The sequence below is a fragment of the Cucumis sativus genome, chromosome 7, assembly GCF_000004075.3.
Source record: "Cucumis sativus cultivar 9930 chromosome 7, Cucumber_9930_V3, whole genome shotgun sequence".
Taxonomy (NCBI): Eukaryota; Viridiplantae; Streptophyta; class Magnoliopsida; order Cucurbitales; family Cucurbitaceae; genus Cucumis; species Cucumis sativus.
In genome coordinates, this window is record NC_026661.2 from 14,295,035 (window position 1) to 14,309,159 (window position 14,125).

The 14,125-nt window shown below is 29.3% G+C and overlaps 1 protein-coding gene across 2 annotated transcripts; it reads right to left on the reverse strand.

Moving 5' to 3' along the window:
* Positions 1–1,811: 1,811 nt before the first annotated feature.
* LOC101206511 (scarecrow-like protein 1) lies at positions 1,812–5,223 on the reverse strand. Of its 2 annotated transcripts, none has more exons than XM_031889015.1 (2): positions 5,088–5,223; positions 1,812–3,913 (listed from the first exon to the last, which is right to left on the reverse strand). In XM_031889015.1, the coding sequence occupies exon 2, from the start codon at positions 3,833–3,835 to the stop codon at positions 2,123–2,125; it is 1,713 nt and encodes a 570-aa protein (XP_031744875.1). In that variant the 5' UTR covers positions 3,836–3,913; positions 5,088–5,223; the 3' UTR covers positions 1,812–2,122. The 2 variants fall into 2 exon arrangements, with proteins under 2 accessions (XP_031744875.1, XP_004139646.1); XM_004139598.3 differs by having other exon boundaries at positions 4,687–5,148.
* Positions 5,224–14,125: the final 8,902 nt, after the last annotated feature.

Sequence of the window (14,125 nt, forward strand, 5' to 3'; positions counted from 1 at the left end):
ATAATTGCTTTCTAATGATTGTATTTTTATGGCATCATGGCATTAAGTTTTATGTTCTAAAACTCGTGATTTTCATGAATGTTAAACTATTCTATTATTCAATAAAATAATTATGGAAGTATTTTTTGATAAGATGTTATTGAATAATAGATTTGCTTGTTATAAACTCAAAATCCAATAAACAAGGTTCCTTCACTATAGTATGTTTACTTAAACTTTATATAGAGATAAAAACCTGAATCAAGTTTGAGTAAATTAAAGAAAAATTGCATTAGATGTAAAAAATATTTTAAAAAAAAGCAATCCATGACACTTATGTTTTGCCTATTTGCAAAATTAGTGATATCAGACGACAATCATATGACTATCAGAGGGCAGATGATTTTCGTCTTTTAAATTTATTACTTTTGAAATTTAGAAAATGAAGTGACATGTGTCCTATTATCATAATTTTTTTTATTGCTATTTTTATTAAAAAGAAAAAAACTTAAATTAAGTAGTATAAATGGTCTATAATCTGCCTAATTATCTTAAGCCACATTAAATTAACTACACTCATTAAATTAACTACACCAACAACCTATGAATTTTATTCTCTCTCCCACCTAAAATTTCAACATATCTTATATTATTCCTCTTTAAAAAATTCAAATGTGTTATCTAACCTTGGTTAATTTAAAATTGTTCTATTATTTTATAATTCTTTTTTCTATTTTGTAGGTTTTGAGCCTAAATAAAGTAGAACTAGAAATGATAATTACAAAATTGAACTAAAACGAACAAAACATGGCCAAATAAAAAAGAATGTCTCATTTTTGTGCAAGATAGGTAGTGCTGTGTTCCTTTATATTTTTTTCGTTTTCGAAATTGTTCATCTGATAAATATTTTGCCATTTGTTATAATTTTTTTAAAAAAACCTATCTTTAATGTCATTTTGTTAATTTATCTGATCTTCCCAATTTCTTTTCAAAATAAAATCCAATTGAATTATGGTAAATCCCAAATCAACCAAAAGAACCAAAACTCTTTTAAATTTAAATGGAATAATCTCAATACTGTAATTCAAATATATCTTAAAAACCAAAAGATAATTTAATTAATTGAAGATAATTAAATAAAATTACAGTATAAGGAATGTGAGAGTTTTGAAATTAGTAAACTTAAGAATCTGATGGGTTGTGTTGGATTTGTTTGAAAGTTTTGAGTAATAGGTGAATGAGATTAAAGAGGTGTGTGGCTACTTTATGCATTCCTCATTTCCCCAAACGTCCAAATCCACCATTGTTGTCGTTGTTACCCATTGTTTGGTTTGCAGAGAGGTTGTGAGTTTTGGTGATTTTATTTATTTCATTTGGTTTGTCCTCACGGAAACGAAGGATTGATGGGTGGGGGGTCTCAGCCCAATCCGGCATTCGTTTTTTGGTGTGTTATCTGAACTCTCTGTGGCTTCTTTTTGTTGCTTTGGTTTAATGCATTTTCTATAATATATATATATAGCATATTAACTATAATATTTGCAAATATCATTCATTGGAATAAACCAAAGATTGAGAGAAAAATTTATACAAAAAGTCTTTTTCTTTTCATATTTGGGTTAGGTCTGAATATACAAATTCTTCCATCACATCTCACTCAACATAAAGGGAAGTTACCGAAGTACCCCTATCTCTAAGCCCATAATATAATGACTCTTTTAAAGCTCGGATAAGAGATGCTGTAATTTCCTCACATTTTCAAAGTCAGATAAGATCTGAATGGTATTAGTACTGCCCCCAGTTTTGAATAGCACAACTTCAAAATAGTACTTTGATGACTTCAAGGGCAATATGGTATTTTCATAATCAAGACAGGTTATCAAATAGAATGGAATGTATATATTACATAGAGGAAAGTTTATCCTTTTCCTATAAAAAAAAAAAAAAAAGTCACAGAAAAGAAAGGATAATCCATGGAAAAAAATGAAAAACCAGTAGAGCAGGTAAGCTATAACTAATGTTAGATAATTAGAATCGAACGTAAAACTATTTTCTTTTCACACACAAAGTATTGAAAGCTAAACAGATACAACAAGATATACCACACACTCTTTTAAGTTGTTGGAGCTGTGAATGTTACAATTCATTACCTCCACGCTGATGTAACAATCAAGCTTTTCTCTTCCCATCCAAAATGAAGTGTCCCCATTTCCTCATACATCTTGAATCTGTTGCAATACTCCTCGATAAGTTTCCGAATCGGGTCGGTCACATTTTGGCTCATCGAACAAGAAGTGAAGCCTGCCATCGTCATCCTTGCCCGCCATTTCCCAGCCACTTCATATCTCTCTACTCTCTCCTCACCTTCACAAGCTACAATATTGACTATGTCCTTTGCTAAGCATTGACTTTCTACATTTATTCTGTCTTGACTATCTCTTGGGAGTGTTGCATCAAGAGAATCGTAAACAGCTGCATAGTAGTTATAGGCTTCGACGAATCTTGAGAAGAATGGGGTGGTGTTTGTGTTCATGTCCTGTTCGACAACTGTTACCAGTTTTGGGTTCAAGCTCTTCACCATTCGGAGAAGCCTGTCTCGTTGATTTACGGTTGAAACGCTTTCATCTGGCATGTGGTGAAGCAGAAAAGCAAAGTTCACTATGAGTGCCTCTCCAGGCTTGGAGGCAAGCATTGAGGGCGTAACCTCAGAAGCATTTGAGGCAATTGCTCGAAATTCAAATGGAACCCGTAGTGCTTTTGCCAGTTGCTCAAGCCTTTGTCCAATGTGCCTAAGACCTCCAACGGGGCGCTGTACGGATTCAGGGTCATCAACCCCTGTTAACCTCAAGTGTGGTGGCTTACCTGGCTGAGCTGCTAACATCTGAATTAATTTTATGTACTGAGTTCCTTGGCTTACATCGAAATCGATTATGTGAATTTTCTTCTCATCTTTCGCTGCCTCAATAATCGCACAATTTGCAGCCATAAAGCCAAATTTGAAACAGGGGCAGACCTCGAAAAGGATCTGCATAGCAGCGAGACGGTCGGAGGAAGGGGGTTCTTTGCATCTCAAAGCTTTATAAAGACATTTTCCTGATTCCAACAACCGAGCAGCAAGACCTTCCACCATATATGCAGCAATCCTCTGTGAAGGATCTCCCTGAATCGAGACCACACATCGAAGCTGTTCTATCATGGCTGACGCTTCTCCATAGTTCTCTTCTGAGATAGCAAAAGCACATTCTGAAAGCATCTGTCTTGGATTCTGTGAAGATAACTGAGATGCATCCTTATTGCTACTGATGGTACTGAAATTAGAATCTGTTGATGAAGATTCCTTTGGCGAGTCATGAAGCAGTGCATCTTGAATTGAATTCGCCCATTCGCTATCAATTTCCATGCTCTGGCCGTTTGTAAGCATCTCAACATCATAATCCGCAGCATCAGGGTCACCCAGCAGGTCTCTTTCCAATTCTTGCAACTTCTGTCTCACTTGATCATCCTCGAAATCAAGCTCTTCTGGACTTGTACTCTCAAGGCAGGCCGAGTCTGAATTTGATTGACAAGCATCAAAAGGTGTAAATGAATTACACAAGGGGGATAGAGAATCAGCCCAAGCGTTGGGGTGACAAGAATTGGTAGAAATGCCAGAAATCGCTAGCTCTTCTATTGGGAAGTCGAGGAAATACTTCTCATAGCTCTCGCTGCAATATGTATCATTCATATACATTGTTCTATGTTTTTCAGAGCCAAATCTTTGTGTGGACAAGTCAGGAGCACTATTAGTTCCCTTCAATGAGTAAAGCTTGCGACTCCCATATGATAACGGAGATGGATCGGACGGCCTCACTAACGACATCGTTTTCTTAGTCCCAACTCTGCTTTTTCAGGATGACCAGTTTTAAGACCATAGAATTTCCAACCTATGTTGGAAGATCTGAAAAATAACAAAACATGCAACTATAAATCACAGATCATTGACAAACAACAAATACAAATAAACAATCCATCACTCAACTCAAATTCTCAATCAATTCCTTGTGAATTTGTACCACAAAGGAAAGGATCATAAAAGTCAATCAATTGTATCAGAGTCAATATTAAATAGAACACGTTAAAGCTGGAACCTCTTATCTTTTCTTTGAAGCAATGTCAAAACAAAGAGAAACGAAGATTAAATTGAAGAAAAATCAACTCAAACATAGAGAAATTTCTCCATGGTGCTAATTTTAGAAATCTAAAAATTCGGTTCACACAACAAAGTTATCATGCAAATGCCTGCTATAGAATTGCCAAACATGCCTCAAAGCATGATGAGCATGTGGCTGAATAAATCTCCATCAAATGAAGCTTATTAAGAAGTTTTATGGAGGAAATAATTTTTTTTTTTTTTAAAAAAAAAGAAACCCAAAGGAATCAGAGCTCTTTTTTCATGGATTTCAACGTAGAAAGAGAAGAAGTTCAAAAGAGAGAGAGAGAAAGAGAGGGAACATAGAATATCCCAAGGGTTAAAGAGTTGATAAGAATCAATTAAGACAATAAACAAGATTACATCTCAATTTTATCTTATGAGTTTGTATGCAGTAACCACTAATCAGAATGGGTACAGAAACAAGAAACACAATAATTACAATTCCAAACAAAGAAGAAGATGATAAGGAAAATTCAACCATACAAACAAACAATCCATAGAATCAGAAACAAACCAACCTGAAACAGGGCTCTTCCACAAAGCACTTGAAACCACTCAAGCCCAACAAAAATAACCTCAAAATCAACCCGAAAAGAAGTAAAAAACCTCAATCGAGAGGGCCCAGAAGGCAAAATGAAATCCCCTTTCTGGGTTTTCAATATCTCACCACCCCTTTTGACAAACAGAAGATTTGAAAAGAACAGCAAGAGATGAAAAGATAATGTAAACCCTGGATAGAAAGACGCAAAGAGAGTGAAGAAAATATAAGAAGCAAGCAAGCAATGAAACAAGAAAAGAAGAAAGCCAAAAACAAAATTCAGAAGACGCAAAAGGAGAAAAGAGGAAGGAGGGGGAGTTTCTTGGTAAAGAGTGTCAATCTTCTGGAATTCCAAAGTGGGAGAAAAGTAGAAGAACTCACCATAATATATGAAACAGAAAGGGAAAATTCTCAAGACTTGAAGAAATTTATTGGGGTTTTTTAATTTTAGGATGGATTAGTTTGGTGCTACACCAATTTTTGTCTGACTAAAACAAATGGTTGAAAAATATCATATCATACCTACAAAATGCTGACGGCAGCGTCATGGATGAAATGTGCCTTGTTTTTTAAGCCCAATCCTGACCATTGGGTTTTTCTTGGATTAAATCAACGATGCAAAGTTCAAGACTTTCTTGGAATTAAAACACTACTTTTGCTCAAGGCTTCATTGCGAGTGTTTTGGGGTTGGATAAAACTTGGGAGTTAATTTAGATAAGAAAAAGAAAAACTAAAATGCTCCTAAATATAACTATTATATTTAAAATAATTAAGTATATAATAACAATCTAAAATATTATTAATAAATTTTGACATATTTAAATTTTAGAAAAAATATATTTATTTTTTAAATTGTTATTGAAGAAAGTAAATTAATTAAAAATGAAAGAAAATGGTATTTTATGTGTTAGTTTTGATGGAAAAATAAATATAGATTTATTTCATAGATATGCAAACTTCAATACCAAATTAGAGTCAGGTATTTAACAAGTCATACACTCTAAAGATGTTTTTATTACATCTATCTTATTTCTTTTTTAATATTTTGGATAAAACAAAATTTTGAGCCTTAAATTTTATACCAAAAATGATTCCCTCTACCAACTTTTATTTATAACCATTTACTCGTTATATTTTCAAGTTTGCATAAGATTGGTTTTTAAGCTTCAGAAGAGAACAATTCATGTTCATGTTCTTGAATTTATAACAATTTAATTTATATAGTAAAAAATCTAATCAAATTCAACTGATAATTTTGATTATACGTTAAAAATTTGATTAGTTAAAAATTTGATTAATTTAATAGTACTTTTCATGATAAAGTCAAAAATGTTACAAATTGTTTAGTACAACAAATAAATTAATATTTATTAAAGTTTAGGAACTAAGTTGTCACACGTTCAAAAGTATACAAGATTAAAGTATTAAAAACTCGGGTCTAAAATACTACTTTTTATGTTCATACAAATTTAGAAATCAAAATTAAATTTTTAATATTTCTAGTCATACATATATTAACGTTACTTTAAAAAATCAAACTCACCTACTAACTAAATTATATTTTTAAAAATTTAACATGCAATACTTTTCTCGACTCAACTAATTGGAAACTAGAAAAGTTTGGAAATGGTAAATGTCTGTTTATTTAGCTATGTTAAATAAATTTATGTAGGTTAATTTTCATAAATATAACAAAACACCAAAATATTTATTATCTGTGTAATAAAATAAAATAAACTCATGATATATATTTTCATAAATTTTAGGTTTGAATATAAATAATCATTCAATAATCAATGCATACCGTTTTTCATTCTCTTTCTTCTTTTTTGCCATTTATGTCCTCTTCATATTATTATTTCTTTTTATTCATTTTCCATGTATTTTTGTTAGTGATTTCTTTATTTTTTATTATAAAATTTATTTCTTTCTTTTTTTTCACTTCTTCAAATTTCCACTTGGTAAACAATCTTGTCATCTCTCCATATATTTTCTCTTCTAAATCTAAACGATATTGGTTCAAGATCGTGTATTAAATATAAAAGATCTTAGTATACGATCTTAAACACAAAAATTGTTTAGGTCTTGGTACACGATCGTGTACTAAAAACTAAATGACCTTGTTTCAAGATCGTATACCAAAATATAAAAGATCTTTGGACACAATATTGAACAAAAATCATGTAGATCTTGATACACGAGATTGTAGCTCTTGACACACGATCTTGTACTAAATATAAATTATCTTTATACACGATCATAAACCAAGATCGTTTATATTTTGTATGCGATTATTTAGCTCTTGGTACGCGATCTTGTACAAATATCTAAACAATTTTGGTTCATGATTGTTTAGAAGAAGAATTACACACAGGTGTGCGGCTAATGTTGATACTACCTACACGATCATGTATCATTTGCTACACGATCGTGTATCAATATCTACACGATCACATATAATGATCATTTGGAAAAAGAATTACACGTCCGAGTGTGGTCAAATAATCATATGTTGATTGAGATATTCTTTTGTATTTTTTATTGTGCGTCTATGGATTTTTTTTTTTTTGTGAAATTGTTCTATATAGTGTAAATATTTTATCGGTTTGTTATATTTTTTAAAAAACGTTTTTAGATAACATTATAAAATAATAATTTGAGGCCACGTGGATTTTTTTTTGTCAGAAAACTTAAATTTATAAATTAAAGGGTCTAATGGAAATATTTCATAGGTTAAAGATGAAATTTATTTTTTTCTTATAAATTAAAAGTGAAATTTAAATTATGGTAAAAGTGATTAGTTGTTTGAAAATTTTACCTTAGTGAGATTATTGCTCATCTGCTTATAGTTTCATTTCTTTTTTTTTTTTTTGACTTGATTGTTATACTTTTATGTTAATTACATGTAGATAGCTTCTTCATCCAACACTCTCACATTAAAAATAGTAATAATAAATACATAAGCTTAACAACTTAACATTTTTTTTAACAAATATGAACTTACTCAATTCATTGATATCTTCCCTCATCTTATAGGTCATTTATCTTTGTTTTCACTTCAAAATTATACCTCCTTTGTGATAGGTCATTTTATTTATTATTGTTTTATGCAATTGAAAATTATTCATGTTTTTAAACCTATAATTATTCAATTAATGAAGTTTATACTATATCGATCAATGCTACCTATACTACTAAGTAGTACCAGGGCTAGAACAGGTTGATCATTGGGAAGCGCAAAGATTGGTTTGTCAAAAATAATTATTTATTTAAAGTGATAAATGAGGGTAGTTTATGGTGTGGTTTGAGATTCAAATGTGCATAAAAATAAAGACATGAAAGTAAACGATATAAATGCAATCAAACGAAACATTCTAGCTTAAAGGAATGGAATCGTCCAATGTAATTTGATCATGATAAGTTATCAAGATATGATTTTGTAACGACTCAACTTTTCAATCTTAACTTGAGGTCATTACTTAATTAAAGACAATATTTTTATTACTTAATTAAGAACAATATTTTCTAAATAAAAAACATTCAAAGTTTATTTTTTTTTATTGAATAAAGAAAGATATGATCAAACTACGTAGAAGACCAAATGTTTAGTAAAACAAAACAAAATAAAATAAAGAAAAGCACTCAAGAAATAATTTATTCGGGCCCTAAATAAAACATAACAAATATTCATAAGTTCAAATTAAAACCATCTATGAATGGTCAAGACATTCTAAATTATCAAGTCAAGTAGCCGAAGCATTGTCATAGCAATTCCAATGGCACGATCACATGTCCTTCTTGTCGTTTGTCGACTTTTCTTTAATTTTTGCTTTGTCTGAAAAAATAAACATGAAAAGTGTTAATATATAAAATAACCCGTTAGAGACTAACTACTTAACCCACTAAGTGAATGGTTAATTTCTTATGAGCTAGGCAAATACCTACACCTTGAATTATATCAGTTTTGTGATTATGGAACGACACACATCAATTATAAAAGTGAACTTGATGGAAAAAACAAGAATTAATTCTTCAATTTTAATTCTCCAATTTATGAAATCTCGTATTCTAATGTTGTTGGAAAAACCATGAATTAAATCCAAAAGTTTTCCCAACAAATCTTCAAGACCAAGAAGGTTTCCAATATAACTCAACATTAGTCCTTTATTTGAAACTACTTAATGGGTATTAAAAGCTAACCAAGAATTGCCATAACTCACAAAACCAACGTTGAGCAGATCGACGAGAGACAAAGGGACGACTGGTGTATGGCAACTCAAATGGCGTGACGAGCAGAGACCCACGACAAACAAGTGATGAAGTGGCTTGGCGAACAGAGAAATAGTGGTGTGGCTTGCTGGGAGGCGTCTTCGACTCGAATCTGACGCGACTTGAAGCAAACGACATCAGCTGGTAGGGTTGCTCGACTTGGCTCGTCGGAGGGAGGAGAAAGGACGATGTTGACGATGATAAGTGAAAGATCAACTAAAATTGAAGGAGGAAGGTTGAAGGTGGGAGGCAACTAAGATGGAGAAGAAGTAGGGTGTTAAAAAAATCAATAACTCGACCAACTCGAATTACTCAACTGATCTTAGGGTTAGAAAATTGGAGGAAAAAAAGATCAATCAGGTAGTTGGGTCATGAAAGTAAGGGGATGAGTTGACTTGACTTATCTATATATAATATATATATATAACCTAAAACCTAAAAGTAAAGCTCATTTTGAATGAATATTATTGTAGACTTGAAATTTGAATGTACAACATGTCACCTTGCATATTGAAAAACATAAATATGAAAATTTGTCTAAATTATGGAGAAATATTAAAAAAAAAAATCAACCAGCCAACTCAACCCTAATTTTTTGGGTTGGGTTGAGTTGTATTCACTCTTGCATATTGAACCGACATGGTTCGTTTTTTTTCAATCTGAATAATTTGGATTGGTCCACAATTTTTTCAAGATGTGTTCGACAGAGATGACAACGATAGGATGAGGATGTTATAAAGAGAGATTAGGATCATGCTTAGTTTGTAAATGTAAATTTTAATTCATATAAACTTCAACTTTGAATGTCGAATTATACAAATTTGCTTCTTATTTGCACCAAAATCATGGTCATATTAGAAACTTAAGAAAACAATGACCCTTGAATGCTTCAATTTTTTTCTTTTTATTTTCTTCAAAATTTGTTCAACTGAAATAGCTTAAAATGTACAACCAAATGTCTTGCATCAAAACAAAGTTTCATGATAAGTGAAAATATACTCGTCAAAGAGTCCAAAGTTCAACTTCAAATAATTATCATTTATAATATTAAGTTAATTTGGATATTTGTAATTTTTTTAATCAAGTTACCATGCAAGTTATAACTATGAGATTTCAAATGACTATGAGTTTTCAAATAACATGTATATTGGACTAAAATTAACTATGAAATTTTGTGAAATCAACGTTTGAGATTTCATTAAAAAACGCTATAAAGCCATGCAAGTTTCACGAAATCTCATATTCTAATTTTATTAAACGACTTTCTTTAATCCAATCAACAATCTTAAGCTACCTAGGCTTGACAAGGGTAAAGGAAATGTATCCTATTTTTTACAATTCTTTTAAAATATAACATTAATTTTTAATTTTTTCCTTTAAATAAATAAATATATATATTTAATTACTTAACCAAAAATTCCATTAAATCCCACTTATCCTTCAAACTTTAAAATTCAAAATTCAAATTAAATTAACATCCATCCTAACTTAATCTTAAATAAACCAACTTATAGCTTAAATAATTCAAGATAATCTATACTATGTATAAAAGGATGGACGTGAAGAAATGTTTTAGCTCCATTTTACTCATTCATTATATACCTTTTAGTTTTGCTTTAGTGGCAATTTTATCATTTATATAAGTTTAATATTTGTATCATTTTCATTATAACTTTTAATGGGAGTGGAAATGATTTTTTTTAACTTTTCATCTCCTTATTATAATTTTTGTTTAAAAACAATTCCTCCAATTAATTAAATCATTAAAAAAAAATTATGATTTCATTCACATTCACAAGTCACGACAAAATGTTAAGGATGAAAAATAAATTAAATCATGTTTTTCTATTCTCTCTTCTTTTTTTTTTGTCTATTTTTTTATATATAAAAATATGTTCGTGTTTATTCCTCCATCTATAAGTTTCTTTTTAGTACACAACATAAGTTGGGGAAACTTGAACCACCAACGTTGTGGTTGACATGTACATATGTAAATCAAGTAATATTGAGAATCTTTTTTTAATGTAATCATGAGAATCTTGCTCATGTTTTTTTCTTCATTTAATTTTTTTTATTAAAACTATTTTTTTAATAAAATGGTTGGGTGACTTATGCTTTGATTTTGTTAAAATAATGTAAATATCGTTAAAATTTATTAAGTATCAATAAAAGTAATAAAATGTGTAATACAAGAAATATTAAAGTCTTTTCCGTAAATTTTTACCTATAAAATCATTAAAAGAAATGATGATTTCACATTTATAATTTCATAATTTCATAAGAAATATGATTTGGTGGATGTTTTACCCTTTCATTATAATTCTTTTAACGTTGCTTTAGTGACAATTTTATCATTCACATAGATTTAATGTTTGTGATCATTTTTACATTCAACAAAATAGAAGTTGCACTTTGTTAACTTTTCATCTTCTTATTTGAAAAAAAAAAAGTTTTGATCGGTAACTGATATTAATTAATGCTCTATGTTATTAAGGCCATAATGTAATTTTTCAATCTTCCATAATTTGATATTACATAATGATATATGTAAACATTGTTTTTTCAAAATGTTAAGAAATGAAATTGAAATTGTGCAAACAAATCAAATTCAAAGATAGATTCAAGAGATGACAACATTTTCTCTTTACGAAATAAATTTATTTTTAATTCATTACGATGTGAATATAAAAAGGATATAAATATTAAAATACTATAGTAACAGTTTCAATTTTATAAAGTTTAAATTTGCACGTGTTGTTTACTAGTTAAATTAAAATTACCTTAAATTGAGATGTTAGAGATGTTTAACTACTTACCTATGTTTAGCCCAATTGATTAGAAAAACTAACCAATGGTCCTAAATATAAATTTACCCCGTGTAATTAGATGATAAGCATTCTTATCAATTTAACTAACCACCTTAGGCTTTAGAGATTGCACTAGGATGCATTTATAATAGGAAAAGTCTAGTAAGAAATTTAATATGGTTTTCAACATAACAGTGTATTTTATTGTCGAACACTAATCATAAATATATCTAACCTATTATTTCTTAGAGATTAACACATATACAATTATATGTCACTTATTATACATTAATCCAAAAGATGGAATTTCACAATCAATTTTTGGTTTTCAATCAATAACGAGAAAATGTAATTAATTTAATAATTAATAAATCAATAGTAAAATCTCGTATGCATAAAATTTCAATCATATTATCAAAATACTCTAAGAAAAGAATAAAAAATACATTGGGTTTCTCCAAAATCCAATAAACTAAAAAAAAAACAAATATCTTACATTTCCATAATGGCGGAAAGGATTAAACAAACATAAATTCTAATGTTGTAGATGAATATAGGTGGCAAAAAACAAAGAAAACTAGTTATATGCCCAAAACAGTCGTCTGAATCAAAGATATGACCTAAACATCGAAACTATACATATTCCTATCCACGCTAGCTACAATGTCGTGTTGCTGACATAGAAACACAGATTTTGAACCTTCTTTAGTGACAGTTTTGCAATTTTGAGTCTTTTAGCCTAATTTCTTCCGTTGGACTCTTCATTGGTTTATTTAACTCTATTCTCTCTCTAATGCTTGATTCTAACTCTTAAAGCCTACAAATAATCAAATTGAAACGTAAAAATGATAAAACGATCTTGAATCAAACGAAGTTACATTTTCGGTGCTATCAATGTTTTGTCATTTAAAATACTTGTTCTTATTTTTACACCATTTTATTCTTTTCTCAGTTTCTATTTTCTTCAAACATACACTTTAACCCTTAAACCAAAGTTTCAATAACAAAATCAAAATTTGTATGTAGGTATTATTTTGTTCTTTTTAGGGATAGTTGCAAATTTAACAATTAAATTCAAAATAATTAAGTATATAGCAACATTTAAATTTTTTTTTGCAAATATAGCAAAATTTGTCAAATTCTATCAATGATAGAGTCTATCACTGATAGATCATGTTGTAAAAATTGGTCTATCACCAATAGATCATACGAATCTATCAGTGATACAAGTCTATCAGCGATAGATTTGCTATATTTGCAAAAAAATTTAAATGTTGTTATATCCTTAATTATTATTTCTCAAATGGTCATATATTACAATTACTTTTTTTAAAAAATAAAGTCTATATACACTACTTCCATCTCGATTTTTTTTAAATTTGTTATCTACATTTTATCAATGAACTAAAGCACCAAGCTAAAATTTGAAAGCTAAAAAAGAAGCTTTTAAAAGGTTATTTTTGTTTTTGAAATTTGGTTAAGTATTCAACCATTGTATTTAAGAAAGATACAAATCATTATAAGATATGAAGATAAAATAAACTTAATTTTCAAAAACAAAATGACCATCAAATGTGACGTTAAAAGCTACTTTTTAGTTAAATTTTGAGCCTCTTTAAAAGTTCTGTGTTATCTATGTCGAGGTCGGGTCTTATTTTTATGGTTAAAATATTATTACCCTAATTTTCCAACTTTTAGTAAATCTTAGTTTTAGTTATAGTTTATCTTTTCAAAATTTAAGTTAATGAACTAAATTTAAGATTTACTAAAAAAGAAAGAGGAAAGTTGAACAAATTTTAGATCTAACTTAATATTTTAACTTATTTTTATTTAATCATAATTAAGGTTATTAATAAGTTCAAAAATCTGAACATAAGTTTTTTTATGAATAAGAAAACATTCCTAGACCATGTACAATTCAAAAATATGAATACCATATTATCAAACTGACCTGCCAACCACTTATGATTATGAAATTAGGAGAAAGAACTATATATATGTTAAATGAAAATTTAATCACAAATCAAGTCTACCAAATTCAAGTATAAACTTCCAATTTTCTTGTCATTCATTGTTGAATGCAAAATTCAAACCAAGAAACGACTCAAAGTAAATCAACCAACAGTAGTTCATAGAATTTAAATAACCATTGGCTAATACAATTGGCACCATGGGACTTGTTTCTATTTTATTTTTCATCTTCTCTTATCATATACCATTTATTGAAAATTAATATAATCGTATACGATTTATGACTCAAAATTAAATTCTTGAAATTTCTTATATAATAAATAAGTAGCTTATATGACAATGGCATGAGATTGGATATCCTTAATTATATAT